Source organism: Gasterosteus aculeatus, chromosome 5, assembly GCF_964276395.1.
Source record: "Gasterosteus aculeatus chromosome 5, fGasAcu3.hap1.1, whole genome shotgun sequence".
Classification (NCBI taxonomy): domain Eukaryota; kingdom Metazoa; phylum Chordata; class Actinopteri; order Perciformes; family Gasterosteidae; genus Gasterosteus; species Gasterosteus aculeatus.
This window is the reverse complement of record NC_135692.1, coordinates 10,596,739-10,614,518: the sequence shown is the minus strand read 5'-3', so window position 1 is coordinate 10,614,518 and position 17,780 is coordinate 10,596,739. Positions and strand designations below refer to the sequence as shown.

General features: G+C 48.3%; 2 protein-coding genes across 18 annotated transcripts in view; one reads left to right on the top strand and one right to left on the bottom strand.

The window, feature by feature from the left end:
* Positions 1-11: 11 nt before the first annotated feature.
* On the bottom strand, positions 12-5,816 carry LOC120819521 (NACHT, LRR and PYD domains-containing protein 3). Of its 3 annotated transcripts, none has more exons than XM_078103336.1 (11): positions 5,695-5,816; positions 5,355-5,437; positions 5,121-5,269; positions 4,778-4,906; positions 4,654-4,704; positions 2,776-4,564; positions 1,895-2,056; positions 1,631-1,804; positions 1,361-1,528; positions 771-817; positions 12-696 (listed from the first exon to the last, which is right to left on the bottom strand). In XM_078103336.1, exons 3-11 carry the CDS (start codon positions 5,173-5,175, stop codon positions 176-178), a joined length of 3,096 nt encoding a protein of 1,031 aa, XP_077959462.1. In that variant the 5' UTR covers positions 5,176-5,269; positions 5,355-5,437; positions 5,695-5,816; the 3' UTR covers positions 12-175. The 3 variants fall into 3 exon arrangements, with proteins under 3 accessions (XP_077959462.1, XP_040032940.2, XP_040032941.2); XM_040177006.2 differs by having other exon boundaries at positions 5,647-5,768; XM_040177007.2 differs by having other exon boundaries at positions 1,361-1,513; positions 5,355-5,791.
* Positions 5,817-8,671: 2,855 nt separating this feature from the next.
* The window catches only part of LOC120819535 (calcium/calmodulin-dependent protein kinase type II subunit gamma), a 31,092-nt gene continuing 21,983 nt past the window's right edge, over positions 8,672-17,780 (top strand). For all 15 annotated transcript variants that reach the window (XM_078103349.1, XM_078103345.1, XM_078103347.1 and 12 more), the window contains exons 1-3: positions 8,672-9,503; positions 11,476-11,570; positions 17,220-17,279. In XM_078103349.1, coding sequence (XP_077959475.1) covers positions 9,439-9,503; positions 11,476-11,570; positions 17,220-17,279 — 220 coding nt within the window. In that variant the 5' untranslated portion in view covers positions 8,672-9,438. The remainder of the gene's footprint in view (positions 9,504-11,475; positions 11,571-17,219; positions 17,280-17,780) is intronic.

Below are 17,780 nucleotides of genomic sequence, written 5' to 3'. Positions count from 1 at the left end.
CGTTTTCAACCTTTTTCTGGTGGTTCTTGTGTCTTTAATACAAAACATATAGCTGCATTGTTTACATTCTTTTGATATTTGTGTACAAAGCGACTTCTGGGATGTTCATGGGAATGTGGATGTTTCAGATTATTTTCAGGGGTTTCGTAGAAATAACGTTCTCGGCAGGGAACCTCTAGCACAGGTACACTGTGGAGTCCACCCAGCCGAGTCTAAACGCCGGGTAGACGGGGTCAGTGAAGGTCGCGTGGAAGGTGTGGAGCGGCGTCAGTGCGCCACAGGACACCGCGAAGAAGGACAGTGTCCCCGCTGACCAGTCCAGATAGACCCCCACCTTGCTGGAGCTGGGTGCGACGGTCACAGCAGTGCTCGTGTCGTCGTGCCAGGCCCTGTAGGCGTCCTTGGTGCAGCTTAGTCCCCAGGAGCAGTCGTTCTTTCCTAACCAGCTGTCCTGACCCTCTCCCGTCCTGCGCATCCTTTTGTAGGCTACTCCCGCGACGGCTCTCCCGCTCCATTCCGTCTCCCAGTAGCAGCGGCCGGTCAGCTCCTCCCTGCACAGCACCTGAGTCCAATATTCAAACCTTTCCGGGTGATCAGGATACGGCTGCTTGGTCCAACGCCTCGCTTTCCTGTCTCCCTCGGACAGGGTGAGGTCCCTGTGTGCCGTGTTCGGGTCCAGGGTGAGTTTGGTGATGTCTGATGAAGGAGCAGATGCAGGATGTCAGTCAGTATTTTACTCAGTTATTTGATAAACTACAGCAGTTACTCACATTTCCTTGGAGCCGGCTGAACCCTGGATTCACCACATTGCCCCAAGCTGGAAGAGGATGGAAGACACGTTTTCTGACACTTGTATTGTTAATGGGGTGAAAACGATGATCCACCAATTCAGCGTTTCCCTCCAATAACATTGAGAGACTGGTGGTGGAGAGTTTCTTTTTAAATGATCAAAGTCAAAGCAGCAGAGATAACGAATATTTTATTGCATTACTTTAGCTCTGACTTCATCACACTTCTGGGAGCTGTGGAGCTATAAAGAGCTCTTTATCTCTTCTTTTCAGATATGCAGTGGTACTCCCCGAGAACTGGAGACAGACTTCCCGTTAAGTTCCCCTTTTATACTGAGAAAGATGTGGAGTAGATCATCATCATTGGGAGATTTCTATAAAATATAGCTTGAACTAAATTTTGAGGTGGTTACAATTTAAAGATTAAAGGTAATCTGAGATTTAGAATTTCCTAAATTTAGCATTAAGCAATCCACATACAGTCTGCAGTGCAACTCAGATGGACGGACTATCATAGATACAGTATATTTTATTGTCATTTGTCGATAACGATTGATCTGTGCTGCCGCTACCTGAGCTTCTGCAGGCTGCATTGTGGGTCGGCCTCCAGAGCAGACAGAAGCTGCACGCCCAACGCTCCCGGGTGGTTGTAGCTCAAGTCCAGCTCCCTCAGACGGGACGAGTTCAAAGCTGATGCCAGGAAAGTGCAGCCTTCCTCTGTCACTCTGCACAGGGACACACTTAAAAAAACACCCCCACACACACCATGACATTTCATTCTATTAATCACCGTACATACTAACCGCACAGACTAATACATTATTCATTCATCTGGAACTCACGAGAGTATCTCCAGTTTACAGTGAGGACTCTCCAGCCCACCAGAGAGCCTTTTGACTCCTACGTCCTGGAAGTCATTGTCGGATAGGTCCAATTCTCTCAGCTGGCAGGAGGCTGAGCTGATAACGGCGGCCAGGTCTTTGGAGCTGTGCTGCGTTAGGTTGCAGCTCCTCAGTCTGAACGAACAAAAAATACAGAACGATTTTTAAAAAACGCTTGATTTCAAATTCTATTCAAACTGGGAAGGTGGTTGTCGGGGTTTTGACCTGAGTTTCTCCACTTTGCTGTTCTTCAGTTCCTTGGAGAGCAGTGCTATTCCCGCATCGGTCAGGTTGTTGTTGGACAGGTCCAGCTCTCTGACTTGTGACGGGTTGATGCTCTTCGCCAGGTTCTCACAGCAGATCCCAGTGAGATTGCACGATTGCAGACTGGAAGTATGAGAAACGTAAACCTTAAAGACTGCTTACTTGCCATATGAGCAGAGAAGTATCTCAACTGTCCCAATGTTCATTAATATCCGCTCATTTAATGTTTTATCAAAGTACTTGATGTTTAAAGTAAAACACTAAAACCCTTATACATTAATAACAATTTTCTACTTGAGGCAGAAATCACCTCACCTCTGTTTTGGTCTCCACCAAGTCCCGAAGGAAAATAAGTGTTCCTTTGGTTGTTAAATGCTCCACATTCACCAGCAAGTTCCCCGTTTTATCTATCGGCTGTTGAGTGCCAGGCAGGTGGTGTGCGGGGAAAGCGATGCGAGTGCATAAACGTAAAAGCTAAACCCAAAACAATGACTTCATGCACGCTGCTCTTTAAGCTGAGAGGCACCTGGGGAGTCAGGTGATCATTTTTCTGAGGATTTGTCACGATGAGCAAAACCTGCTCACAGACATTTCCTAAATCTCAGCTCAGTCTGGACAACTGCCATGGATTTGTTCCTCGTTACCTACAGAACATTCCCCATCATAATGTATGTACAATGTACAATATTTAAACCCATTGCAAGCGGTCTCAGATACGCAAACGCCACAACTTTTCTTTGATTACTTATTCTTCACGCCAAAAATAATCCCAGCACTGAAGCGGAGTATCTTTAGCAGAGAAGGAAAAAGCTTCAGAGGTTCTGTTTTTAGAAATCACTCACTTTGCCACTCTGGCTGTTTTAATGACCGGCAGCAGCCTAAGGAGACCTTCCTCTGACCGCGTGTACTTGCTCAGTTTGAACACGCTCAGCTCCTCTTCTGATGTCAGTAGTACAAAGACCAGGGTGGCCCACTGGGCAGCCGTGAGCTTGGTTTGGTGGAGGCTGTCCAGTTGGAGGTAGAGCTGGATCTCCTCCACCAGCGAGTGGTCGTTCAGCTCATTGAGGCAGTGAAAGAGGTTGAGGCATCGGTCAGGGGACGGGCTTTCCCGGATCTTCCCCTTTATGTGTTTAATGACCTCCGTTCTTGTTCTTGGTTGTGTTCTGCTGCCCGTCAGCAGATGCTTCAACAGAGTCTGATTTGATTCCATGGACAGGCCAAGGAGGAAGCGAAGGAAGATGTCAAAATGTCCATTTTCGCACCGCAAAGCCTTTTCCACCGCTTCTTTGTAGAGGATGACCTCTGACGGCTTTCTGAACGCGAAAAGTCTGGAAGCAGACGACTTTTTGATCAAGATGTTATCGTTCTCGTTGTAGAAAGTGAGGTACACGTACAGCGCGGCAAAGAACTCCTGGACGCTCAGGTGCACGAAGCAGAACATCTTCTCCTCACACAGTGTCAGCTCCTCGCTGAAGATCTGCGTGTAGACTCCCGAGAAGATGGACGCCTGCTCCACCTTTATACCGTTGAGGATGAGGTCTTTCTCGTAGAAGATCGGGTGGCCCTTCTCGAGCTCCCTGAAGGCCAGTTTACCCAGCGAGATGAGGTTCTCTCTCATGCACTCGGCGTTGGACTCTCTCCTCTCGGAGAGCTTCTCCTTCATGTTCTTCTCGCACAAGGATAAGAAGTGTATGTACATTTGAGTGAGGGTCTTTGGTGTCTCTTTGCTGTCTGCCGTGGACAACTTCCTCTCAAGGACACTCGCCGCCATGCGGCAGAAGACCGGTATGTGGCACATGATGTGAAGGCTCCTGTAGGATTTCACATGCGCGATCACCCTGTTTGCTAAGCTCTGGTCGCTGATTTTCCTCCTGAAGTACTCGTCTTTCTGGAGGTTGTTGAATCCGCGCACTTCTGTCACAAGATCAACTAAATCTAGAGGGATCAGATTGGAAGCTACCGGACGAGACGTTATCCAAACGAGAGCAAGCGGAAGCAACCTTCCCCTGATGAGGTTGATTATGAGCATCGCGATGGTGGTCGTCTGCGTCGCATCCGACACTATTTCACTCCCGGGGAAGTCCAAGGACAGGCGGCTCTCGTCCAGCCCGTCCAGGATGAAGAGCATTTTGTTTTCACCATGCGTGAAGATCCCCGTGTTTCTCGTTTCGGGGAAAAGTTGACCGAGGAGCTCCACCAGACTGTAGGTGTTGTTCCTCATCATGTTCAACTCCCGGAAAGAGAGCGGAAACACAAACGCCAGGTTGGCGTTTGCCCGCCCCTCGGCCCAGTCCAGACTGAATTTATTGATGGACACGGTTTTTCCGATGCCAGCGACTCCCCTTGTGACCACAGTTCTGATGGGGGAGTCTCGTCCAGGTGGAGGATCGAAGAGCTGATTGCAGTGGATGGATTTCTCGCGGGCCGCAGGTATCCTGGACGCCTTCTCGATCTGTCTCACCTCGTGCTCCTTGTTGACCTCCCCAATTCCTCCCTCAGTGATGTAGAGCTCTGTGTAGATCTTATTGAGCAGTATCTTGCTCGCTTCCTTTGTCATCCCCTCGCACAAGTGGCTGAACTTCCTCTTCAGAGTGGCTTTTAGTGTTGCTTGACATTGAGCAATCCCATCGTCTGGAAGAGCAAATGCATTCACAGGTTATTCCAAGGTTTTTTATTTTTTATTTTAAAGAATCAGAAAAATGAAACGAGTCATTACTCACAGCTGTCGACAATATTCCGGTTCAACGCTTCTTTGGATGAAACAATTGACCCTGCAGAGGAAGTAAAAATATGAGCAGAGCCCAAAACCCCGAGATCAGATAGCATCGCATGTTGTAAATCTACCTTGGCTATTTGAGACGATGGTTATGTGGTCGACGATGCAACCGATGAAGGAGGGAGCGACCACGTTTCCTCCACTCTGAGCGGTGTAGCTGGGTTGGAAATGATCAACCTTGGCCTGGATGGAGGGAACTAAGAGAAAACACAAAGATTCAGTAGCTGGTCACGAAAATACATCGCAGCGAAAACGTATTCATTAAAGCTAGATTTTAGGAAGTTACTGCTGTATTTTTTTAAGTTATCAACAAATATTTAATTCATGGTTTTGTAACTGAACTCTTTTACTCCCGTTTACTCTCATGACTTGCTTAAAATCATAGTCATATTATTAATTTCACATCCTTACTCAGAGGAACTTTGTCAGTTTTATCAGCAAAACTCTCTTGCTCCATTTTATTCATCTCCCCCTCGTAGCCGTTGGGATTTCTGTCGGTCGATATCGTTCATCGATGCTCTTTGTCTTGGTAGACTTTCCTGCACGTTTCCTTTGATTTACTTCCAGTGGATCAAATGAGATTCAGTAAAAAAAAACATTATTTCAGATGCAGAATGACAATGTTCAGCTGAATAAAATGCTTACCTGCTTGTCTGCCATCTGATTCACACACTGCCAGCGGAGTCTTGTACTTGCAAATGTATTTTTTTTTTTTTCTTGCTTCCTGCCTGGGTGAAAACAGGAAACGGGTGTCTGTCTGCAGAATGTGTAAAGTGTCTTAAACCGCAGCTGTTCAACAGTTTCATTTACTAGAAAACTTAACAGTTGATGTTTTATCTTTTCGGGAAGACAAAAAATAAAATCTAATAACAAAGGAGGCTGAAATCTCACATTAGCAGCCTTCAGATAACTATGTATGAATTTGACCATTCGTTACTTTTAATAACCAGTATGAGTGAGTCTTCAGCCCTCAAGTCTTCCATACTGTATCTCTTGAAGTGCCGGAGGGCGAGAAGGGGTCCGTGCTGATCTCCTGCATCATACAAAGATTCCTCTTCTGGTGCTGCAATTCTGGTTGCATGTTGAGGAAGAACTGCTTTTTTTTCTGTTTCTACATGCTGCATCTTTGCCTGTTGAACAGATGGTGGAAGCAAAGTCCAAGTTGTCGTGTTTTACTTTCTCCGTAAACAGAACATGCTGTGACTTACGAGTTTATGAGCCCGATAGTGGCGTCAATATTTGTTTGTTGTTTGGCCTGAAGCTGTTTTGTGAATCCTCCCAAATAATTAAATAGATGTATCTATGTACCTTACCTCCGGGGAATTAGTTCATACAGCAACTGTTTGAAGGATACAACAATTGAAGAATGAATTCAGTTTTTCAAGTCTGTTTTCAAGAATGTCAAAATGTCATGTTTTTTTTTGTTTCAACTTGACCTCCTGTTATCAAAGAAACTCTTCACTGCTAAAAACTAGCTTCTTCAATTTACTTGTCTAACTATCTAAATCCTCATATTTATATAGTAGAATACATGTTTGACCGAACGAGGACAGCAGAGCAAACTATTAAGAGCTGGTATTTTCCATTTGCCTCTCCTTTGTTCTTTGGGCGACATCCAACATTTTCACATATATTTAGCTATTAAAAGCTGCTCCTTTCTTTTTACAGCCTTGTGAAGGTGTTATACAAACAATGACTGAAAATAGCTGCATTTTTTCTGGTCTCGCTTGCTATTGACCAGCGGTAGAGGCCTTGCTATGTCATTAAGTTCTCTGATGTTAATATGCAGCATTGTGATGAAGTTACTGTGATTACAGTGCGAAATAAGGTTTACTTGTAACAAGGTTTAAAAGGAGACCCTTTGAATAAGTACTGTGGCACTTTATTAGCACTCACGATGGCACTTATTTAAAGCACTTTGTAGTCCTAAAGAAATGGTACTTTCGTGTTGTTCTGGTTCTGTACCCTCATGGTTGAAAGTAACCTTTAATTGCTGTGGATAAAAGCGTCAGCTAAATACAAAATGTAAATTCTGTAATCATCAGACATTTACATTCTAACTACTACTATTTTTTTTGTTTGTCATGTCTGTGTTACAAATGGGCCACAACTGTATTCTTCTCATGTTGCATTATGACAATAAATTACCCTTGAATCATTGAATCCTGGAATCCCTGAACCCTTGAACCCTTGAGTCGGAAACAGGACCTGACTACATGTGACCTCTGATCTTTGCTGTGATGCTCAGAGATGTACCGTTATTTATTCATACCGACAGAGCTGACTGTGCACTCTGGCGTTTCCTCGGCAACACCGTCCTTCTCAACCGGACAGCCACGCACACTGACGGCGAGGAGCTCTCCAACACGCCCGTCGACCACTGAGCCTGTTTGAGGTCAGCAGCTTCGTGCTCCGGGGCGTCACGACGCCGTCTATTGAAGCGCTACTCAAACAACCCTCCTCCCCAGCCCTCCCAGTCAGATTATCTCTCCAAAGCAGTGCAGAACAGGAGTGTCATGACTCAGCTCCTGGCCCCGGCCACTCTCTCAGTTGTGATGATGTAACAGATGGCATATTCACCCTCATTAGTGGCAACAAAGGCAAAGTCATGCCTAAATGTATCACAGCTACTGGAGCTCTGATCGCACAATTAGTCTATTCTGGATTCAAGCAGAGCTTCGGTTAGCCGTGGGAGTCTGCCACGAACAGAAATGTGATGATTTAGCCCTGCGGATCATACCACGGGACTGTGATCCGAGAAAGCACGACACGTGAGCAGAAATCCTGAATGGGTGTAAGGCTTCAAATGGCCCCATGCAAAAAGAAAAGGGAGTTGAAGGTGGATGGAGAACATGCACAATGCAAGTTGTCTCCATTTAAGCACTACTGAGCTTCTAAATATTGCTGAAAACGTCACTCTGCAGCCTCCCCGAGACGCCTTTTCTCTGACCCCGTGTGCATCCACGTGGCACGGCGCGAGAGCGCCATCGTCCTCCTGCCGATTTCAAAAGTGCAGAGTCTGCTTTTTTGGAGCAGCGTTTGGATGAGAACGCAAAGTGATGTCCGCTGGCCATTAGCTGTCATCGTCACGTGACCTTTTCCAGAGCAAAATGAAGTGGGAGGTTTGACATAAAGGGGGCAGGACATCTTTCCCGTGTCCCGGGAAAAGTCAGAGTCAGCTGGTGTTCTCCAGCTCTCATGAGCGAGTACTGGAGTAACACACGCGTGATGAGCACAGTGGAGAATGGGCCTGCTGGCGATGAGAACGGCAAGAGGTCTGCCTGCTACGATACTACAATATGGAAAACGGCTCACAGACTGACTTTCTTTCCCTCGCCGAGTGCCAGTTTCTGCTGCAATCGTCCTACTTTCTCTTCTCTCGGCCTACCGCGCTCTCACTCCTCTTCCCTCCTCTGCTCCTGTGTCTCTCATCAGCCGGGCCAGGCATGGTGTGTGGTTGGTGTGAGATAACAAAGGCTGAGGAGTTCACCATTATATAACGTCTGTGGAGGTGGAGGACGAGGAGGAGAGGCGGCAGGGTTAGCGAGTAGGAAAAGGAGGGCAGGAGAGGGCCAGTAGCCTATGTTGCAGTGCTCATCTGTCTTCCACATAACACACACAAACCCACACACACACACCGTCCTGCTCTTCATCGCGTACACATATTGCCTCACAGTATTTGAACTTTTTTTTATAGCTTTTCTGTTCCCACCCACATAAAGATATTGGAGTGAAATCCCCAAATGTTTCTCTTTTTTTTTTCTCCCTGACGGTGTCTAAGTGGTGGTTGCCGTCAGAGCGCAGAGCAGGATATAGCGCACATACAATTACGCACACACTCACAGGGCCTCTCAAGCCCCACCCGCCTGTCCTCCGATGGCCTCCCACTCATGCCACATTAAACATTTAGTGAGCCACTCTGGATCTGTGTGACACTATCTTTTAGCACCGCCAAGCTGACGGCCCTTCACACCGGGCAAAGAACGTTGGGCGCACACACACACACGTTGGTGGAAACCTGCCGCAGCCCGCCGCTCTCTTATGCACATGCACGAACGCATAGGCGAAACCAGTGGATCAGAAAGGCCCCGTGTGTTCGGAACAAGACCAGAATTAATCAATATTGATCCCCGGAGAGAGAGTGTTTGTCTGTGCATGTGCACGCACTTATGCAATGCGTGTGTGTGTGTCATAGTTTGCCTCTCTGCTGCAGTGAGGTGTGACCCAGGGTAGGGTGTATCCCAACCGTTGCGGTAAAACGCTGCCTGCAATTATTTGATGATATGGGAAGGAACAGGGGACCAGACGTCAACGGTGTTAGTTCATTTCTGCCAGTCACTCAGGCAGCATTTGCGATATTCATCGACAGCGTATCTCCAAAATGACGACACGCTGCCCCGTAAATACGTTCAGTCTCGACAATTCGTGTGACTTCATCGCACTAGAGGCCCCGGTCTCATGCCGCACGAGTCTAATCTCGCGAGGATTCCTCCCTTGACTACACGCGCACACACGCACACACTCTCATCACTCCTCCTCCTCCTCTCCCCGGCCCCTCCCTTTCCGTCCCCCCCGCTCGCCTCTATCCTCCTCAGCCTCGCCTGCCTGTTAGATCGGTACTCCAGTGTTGGAGGCTAGGCTACCCTCCTCCCCGGACCGCGTACGAGAGCCAGCCAGTCAGCCGCCGTCGTACCCCAAGGCTCGGGCTCGACCACTCACGGATTCAACCATGGCAGTCCCCGCAACCTCCACCCGGTTCACCGACGAGTACCAGCTGTACGAGGAGCTCGGGAAGTAAGCGGCGTTACAGTGTGCATCGTGTGTGTGTGTGTGTGTGTCCGTCCGTCAGTCTGTCTCCGTGTGTGTGTGTGTTGTCTTCTTGTCGCCCACCCCCGCAACCTCGCCTCACGTTATTTCTGGTTAACCAGCTAGCCGGTGATAGCCAGCCAGCCGAAATGGCTGAAGTCCCGTTGTGAGGGTTGGGGTGGTCGGTCGGCGGGTATCAACCGGAGCCCCGCTGCTGTCGTGGTGCAGACGGGCTAAATAACCGTTGCTCTCGGCTAAGCTAGCCGCTCCCGCGGCACTAGCCGACCGGCTACCACGCTGACGCCGATGAACTAGCCCAGTTAGCCCCGCTAGCGCTGCGTCTTTTTTAGTCGCCGTTTAACGGTCTCGAACACACCGCACGAGAGGCCGGGCGCCCTGGCCAAAGTATTACACCCCCGCTCCTCCTCCTTTCCGTGTTAGTTGCCGGTTGTTTGTCCCGGACTGTCGAAGGAGCGGACCCGCGGAGGGGAAGACGCCGGAGACGCGTCGCCCAGTGACATTTCACCGGCCCCTGAGAGTCTTGACAGCTCCGTGCCGGCTCGCACGAGCGGGAGGCTCTGTGCTCGCTTGCTAACTAGGCCGACCACTATTTTTATTATTTATTTATGTATTCATTCTTTTATTTTTAATTTGTTGTTTAGGCAGCTGCGGATAATTTTGTGTTTGTAACGTTGTAACCGCGCTGAACAACGCTGCGCACCGCAAAGGGGAAGTTATTCGGTGCAGGCTGCGTTACGTTTGCACAGTAACGATCGTCGAGTTATCGATAAGCGCATTGGCGTCGTGGGGTCTTTTTTTCTCATTTTAAAAACTGAGGTGATCGTGACGCACGCGCTGTCATGCCTTCAATTTGACGTCTGCTTTGTAAGAGGCGGGTGACGTATTTTCTCGGTATTTTGATGACGGCAAAAAAAAAAAAAGGAAAACCGGCCCACTGCCTCGTCTGTTTCATCAGCATCTGTTCTTGATGCCTTTTTCATTCCCCTATTCTCCCTATTGTGCCCAAAACCAGCGACACTGGCCCTATAAAGACACACCAGCCTTAATTTCCCGCTGCCATTTCCACTCTGTGCCTAATAATTGACTAATCGATGGCACTGATTGGACTGACACACACACACACATCCTCCAGAGTGGATCTACCGCTGCCAGGTTCTTCTGCGGACCGGCCCGCTCTCCTCTGCTCGGGGCTTTCTGCAGTTTGTCGTCGGTTGTTAACGTCACGTACCTCCACGCCACCTCTCGTTTACTGGTAAATAATTGAAAACGGAGAGCAGAGTGCGGCACGTCGTCCAGAGGTGTGCAAGGAGGCCTGCATCGCTTCCCTCAAGAGAACTGCGTAGGGCCACACACACACACACACACACACACACACACACACACACACACTGCGGGTGGCACAGGCTGTGATGCCGACGCTGTGGAGAGCGGACGTCATGGTTTGCTCTTTGACGCTTAAAGTTCAACGATGGCCGCGGCAGCTTGCAGGTGAAAAATCTGTGGAGCGTTCATCTAGGTCAACGTGGGGCTCCTGAAGAGAAGGCTGCCGCTGCGGTGCTGCGCTGCGCTTAATAGCCTGAGCGTTGTATCCTGGTGTTTGTATTAAATATTACCCGTTTGCTGCGCGCCGCACATCTGTTGTGTTGGCCGTTGCAAATTGAATTTCCTGCGGCGCTGTAGGTTATATTGTGTCCCGCGCCTCTCCAAGATTAGCAGAAGCACTTTGCCATTCACTCATAATCCCGAGAACCTGATCTGATATCGACACTCCCGCTTACTTGACTGTTGCTCACCTTTTCATGCTCTACACACTGAGGCTGCGATAGTAATGTGTGTGTGTGTGTGTGTGTGAGTCCCAACTACTGCACAAATGTCACATGTTGTGTGAGGCATGTGAAATGGAACTGACTGTTGGCTGTTTTGTGTTCCTTCTTCCTAGGGGAGCTTTTTCCGTGGTGCGTAGGTGTGTAAAGAAGTCATCAGGACAGGAATACGCCGCGAAAATCATCAACACTAAGAAGCTGTCCGCGAGAGGTACAGTAACACCACGCGCCCTCGCAGCGACTCCCCAATGTGCACGTTTGGCTTATTTGTTGTGGATACTGGAAAGTCGGGCTGAATGGCTTATGCCGTCTTTCATACTGTGATGGCTGCCGCCGCTGGTATACAGCAAAGTCTCTGTTAAATAAAACCGAGTTTCTAGATGAAACCACAAGCCTAAATGTCTTTTTGTGGTTACTGCAGTTAAATTGGAAAAGCTTTTCATTCTATTGATGTGCGGGGGGGCTGACCTGGGTCACAAAACTGACGTTGGAATAATAAATAAATAAACTGTGCTCGCTGAAAATACAAACCGATGCTACGGCTGTTTGAAGGAAGTCCTTGCCACCAGTCTACAAAATATCCAAGGCACTCTGAATTAATTGAGGCATCGACTCAAGTTTTCATCTGCGTGTGAAGTCTAATGAGATCAGGGGTTCAGATTTAATAACTCGTCAAGAGGTCATGACCCATGTCACATGACACAAGAGTGCTGCCCACTCAAACAATTATCAGACATGACGGTGAAAATATCAAGGTAAATGCAGACCTGGAAGTGAATTGCCCACGTGCTAGATTATAAAGTGTAGATAATATAACAAATGAAAGTAAATTACTATTAAAAAAAATGTATGTATGTGAACTGTAACACTCCCACATACAATGTCCTCCTTTGGATGCATTGCATCATGCAGACCATTAAATGTAACTTTGCCTGCCGTGGCTTACCAGAGAAATGGAAGTGATAACTAATCTCTCCTGAGCCTTTCTTTTCAGTCTATTATGTCGTCACGTGGCCCGGCCTTATTGGAAAAGTATGCACATTAACCATAAGTCCCATCATTCCAATGGCAGAGGGAAGCTTTTATTCAGTCATTGTCTGTGGGGAGTTCTTATCTGCAACCTTTTGATGGTTTAATGACCCTCTTTACAAACACTGTATTGAGTAACCCTCAATTGCTCCTCTGTGGTATCATTAGACGACTGCCGTACAATGAATTGATCCGAAATTTCCAAGACGCTCTCCATGGAAAGGGCACATGGATGCTGCAACTGAAATGAAACCATAAGAGGATATGAAGGATGTTTCTCGTCCGATATGTTGTTAATAACTGGTGTGTTCGCTTAGCTCCACAGTCAACTCCTGGATTTTTTTTTATTAATTTTTTTATTTGTTGCGTTTGCTGCTGCGCCTGCAATAGATCCACACCCACGTGCACAGGCCCGGTGCGGCGTAGCGTGTTGTAATGATGACGTGAGCTCATGGCAGCGTGTCAGAACCTCCCCTGGCTTCAGACTGAGATACTTAATTGCTTTCGCCTTTTGTGCATCGGGCAAATTAGACCTGCACTCCTTCCTGACATTCACAAACACACACACACACCGGGCTTCCTTTGTTCTCCTTTCCTACTCACTCACACACATTGCCTGTCTCTTGTCTTTGCAATGGGGGATTGGTTTGTATCAAGGCTAATCCACTTATGCTAAATGTATCTCATCAACCACTAAGACCTCACAGATTCCATAGGCGCCTCCCTGTTAGCACTGATGTTGTCTGTGATGGTATTTGTGTGTGTGTGTGCGAGGGAGAGAGCAGGAAGTAACCCCAATAGAGCACGTCTGTATTGTGAGGCATCTGCGAGTGTGATGTAATGCCCTTTATTGTTCTTTCCCCGCCTTCTGGTGTCCACACACAGCAGCTACTGGTTTTAATGTCCCACCGAGGAAAAGTAAAGGCTCAGCAGAAAACTGTTGGCTCTTCGCAGAGGCAGTACAGCGTAGGCCCGTGGGTGGATGTTTGCCAGAGAAGAATGCTGCCCAGGAAAAGGTTTTTTTTTTTTTTTTTTTCTCTCAAACCAGTCCTACAAGGAGATCTGCGACACTCCACACCGGGGGATGACTGAACGATTGGGTTAACGAAGGAGAAAACAAAGAACTGCGGTAGGCCGCATGGCTGAGGCAACTTGCACCCACACAAAGCACAACGTCCACGCGCACACAGCCAGTGCGTGAGCGGGCAGCTTGCCTGCTAGGATTTGGGTGGGGTTTCTTTTTTAGCCCAATGGGGCGAGTGTGACCTCACGCGTGGCCTGGTGGGTAAGTCTCTCAAAGCTCTGGTAAACACTGCAGTAATCTGAGAAGTGTGGAGGGGGGGTGTAAGGGAAGGAAATGAGGAAGGAAGGATGTCAGGGATGGATGTAGGCTGTTGGCTGTGGGACAGTCGAGCCTACAGGCAGTTGGGGGTGGATGCGAGTGGGTGGCAGGGTGCACAAAACGCTCATGCACACACAACCTCATTCTCCACCCAGAGAATCGAGGGTCTTCAGTGCAAAACTCGTCGGTGGCAATTCATTCAAATGAGGCAAAGAGCAAGTCATTGCCCAAAACCCCAACACAAAAGATTTAAGTCAAACAAGAAAATGAGACTGAAGAGTAATAGATATATAATATGTGGTTCAAATCCCTCAAAATAACATATTAAATCTACAAATTGGCTGAGGGGGGGGGGGCAGTTAGACATGAATCATATTGTCTTTACATTAGCAGAGCAGCGTGTTGCAATCGCCTGACGCAAGTTTCAGTGTGCAGAAGGAATGCTTTATTTTACTGCTGCATCGTCTGCCGCAGCGCCGTTTACCAGAGTGAAACAGACTATCCATTTTAATGCACTTCCCCAAAACATCCCCCCCCCTCCCCCCCCAATGTTCTTTACTGTCGTCGGGCTTATTATTATCGTCCGCGGACCAACTGCTTTCATTTGTGCTACTTTGCTGCTATTACTGAATGCTCATCATCCCACGTTAACAAGTTCGATTTGGTTCCCGTGTAGCAAAAGTCTTAATGGCAAACCTTTTTTTGAGAGTCATCCGGTTATTTCTCTCCAATTGAACGTCTTTTCTGCCTTGCCCACGGAGTAGGCCGGACTCCAGTGTGCCCCGTGTGAACGCACCGTAGCTCCAGTTAGCCGCAAGCAGGCGGGCAACGGCACCGCGGCGGGAGAGGAACCAGACGTTTAGGCGGATTAACGGTGATGTCCAGCACACGGCGGGGACATTAGCCCGTCTCACACCGCCCCCTCCCCCGCCGGATGAGAATACAGCAAATGTCATGTTTCATGAGTATTAGGTGGTTAATATCGATGGATAAAAGTATGAGACATTTTACTATCGCAGCTGGTCGAGACGGTATTTCTAGCGAGAGTTCAAATGTATTTGGTTCCTTCTCTCACTACCGGCTCCGCGTCGCTGCAGCGTCGGCTGGTGGTCGGTGCCTTTGGTGTCCTCGGGAGACATTGAAGGTGTAGATCCACTGTTTTAAATCAACATTTCTTTCACAAGAAATGTGAAATGAACTGCTCATTGCTACTTCTGCTTCTTGGCCGACTGCAAGTGGCTCACACCCACACAAAGTGGGGCGGCACAAAAGTGTAGCAGTGATTATCAGGCACAGGGCGAACTGATAAGCCATTGATCAGAAAGACTGATCGGATGGTAGTGACCACAATGGCAGTTGCTTGTGCATTGCAGATAGATAATATATGATCGATTATCTATCTGTGGGAGACGTCAACCAGTCACCTATATTTGTGATGAAGCTAGATTGTCACACGTAACAATACACAGTGCTACGCTACCACGCGTTGGCCAAACGACACGTTGACTTCCATATGAATGATATTTTAGTGGAAAACGGGACTATCCCATCAGTTTATATATTGTATGCATTTCTGGAAATGGGGAGTATCCTCATTAGATGTGTCACAAACAATACTGTCACTGTCAACATTGAGGGACGGCATAATTAAGTGCTGTTTGGTTTTGTCCGTATTTCCCAGTCTGGATGTAAACGGGTCAACATCAGTCCGAGCTCGATCCTCAGATTAAGGTCAAGTGTGACAGACAGAGGCGTGCGTGCGCGTCAGGCCGGGCCTCCTCCATCCTCCTCCAGCCGACGCAAGATGGCTGTGGGCCCGCCCCGTGGCAAAGCAGATGGCCAATTAGAGAGCAGCAGGAAGTGTCAGTAATTACCCTGCAGCGCTCTTTCCTGTCGTCTTCCACCATACACACACACCAACAAATAAGGAGGTTGAATGAATTAGTGAGTGCTGCAGTGACACTGCACCAAGGTAGACTGCTGCACACACACACACACCCTCTCTTTGAGCAAATGGCCGGTCCATGTGCTCCTCCCGCCTTCTCTCGGCCCTTTCTCCGTCCTGCGTCACCGGATGTGATTAGGTGGAGGTTGGCGTCCCTCCCTTACTCGCTGGCTTTCTGTCGGATGAATGAAATCTACACCTGCACTGGAGCGGGATGTGTGGAGAGTGTCAGAAGGCCTATAAACTGCAGCTTTTAGCGTCGCCACAGGTCACCAACAGGTTAGAGGGGAGTCAGGGGGACGCAGACGGGTCACAGAAGGTGATGCTGCTTCTTTTTAAATTGTATAACCTGCTCTTATCATGTCGCGCACGCGGACCCGGTTGTTGCGGTTGCGGAGGAACAGTCGGCCACGTCGACGGGTGATCGCTCGGCAGCAGCATGTGAATCTTATCGCAGGCTGTTGCTGCACTGGAGGAAATGAATGCAAATCTTTGAGAGGCTCCCTCTGTGCGGTGTAATCGCTACGGAGCTGTGGGGCTCAGTCGGCCTCACCGCAGTGGTCACACACACACACACACACACACACTGAGTCATACTGGATCGTCACTACATTTTCCACAATTCACCTCTGACCTCAGCTCCCAAAGACTTTACTGAATCTAGACACTGAGACACACACACACACACACACACACACACACTATGCTGCGGGATTCAGTAAAATCCTCAAACAAGGATGTTGGTTTAGACGGGAGGTGTGCGTTCTTGCTCACATCCTCTCGTAGCAGAAATGCAAACATTTCAACACTGGAGTGTTGTGTAACCGGGCTTCACACTAACCCCCTTTTCTCCCTCGCACGCACACACACACACACGCGCAGCACTCAGCACTCATTGTGATTGCTTCACACAGCCTCGTTAATTTTTGAGAACGGTTTAATAGCCTTTAGAGTCAAACCGGTGGTCAGTGGCGCTTGTCCTGAAAGCACCCGGCGACTGTCGCGTTCGCGGCACACGGCGGTTTGGCCGATCTCTACTTTTACTGGAGGACGTTTTTTTTGTTAGGCTTGTGAATCATTCAGTCCAGTAAATAATAATACAATTAAGTTTATTGCCATAGAGCAGATAGTCGCCGAATGAGACGTTTGTGTCTCGCTGTGCGGGGACCGTGGACCCGACAACACGGCGCATAGACTGCAAAGTAGAAGTGGACAGTGGGTCCCTGGTAGACCTTCTGCCCTGGACCACATGGCTGGGGAAGAGGGACGTGTCTGATGACCCCGATAAGGGACAAATACTACCGCATAACCTTTTCTAAATTGGGTATCTTGGGTTATCAGGTGTCCCTGTGGTTAAGACCTGCACTGTATAATATGCATAATGTCCTTGTTTCCATGCGTGGGGGTGGGGATGGGGGGGTTGCGGCCCCCGTCCCACCTTTCCTGCGTTTTTATCCATTGCCGATGAATTGAACTAACTTCACCATTAAAGGGCCGCTTCTGGCCGCTGTGATGTAACGCGTCGTCTGCTTTCTCCTCCTCAGACCATCAGAAGCTGGAGAGGGAGGCTCGCATCTGTCGCCTGCTGAAGCACCCCAACATCGGTGAGTGCGATTGGTCGTGCTGCTGCTCGCGCCCACGGTGTCAGACCCACGGCTGGACGCGTGCACTGGTGACGCTCTCGGGTAGCGCTGTGCTGGTAATTGATGTCTGTGGCGGAGAGTTTGTTTAAATATTGTGGCTGAAAATGAATTTGTTCAGCGTGAAAGTTCATCTGCGATCAAATCATCTTGAATCACTTCGGTTGAAATAGGTGAACATTCACATATTCTGATATATATATATATATCTATTTGTTCTAAATATCTCATTATCATATAATGGAATTCTCACACCTTGGACGTCCTATTGTGAACCTTTTATCCTGGCAGTGACGAACCCACACATGCAAGCGGACTGATGGATTTCCGGTATTCTCTTAGTACATAATAGCTTTGCGGCCGCTTTTATAAGTTGAGTGAACAGAGTGCTGGAACCATAAAAGACGTAAGCTGCATGATTCATTTATGTTCTACATGGAGGATGAAAAGGGGGAAATGCTCAAA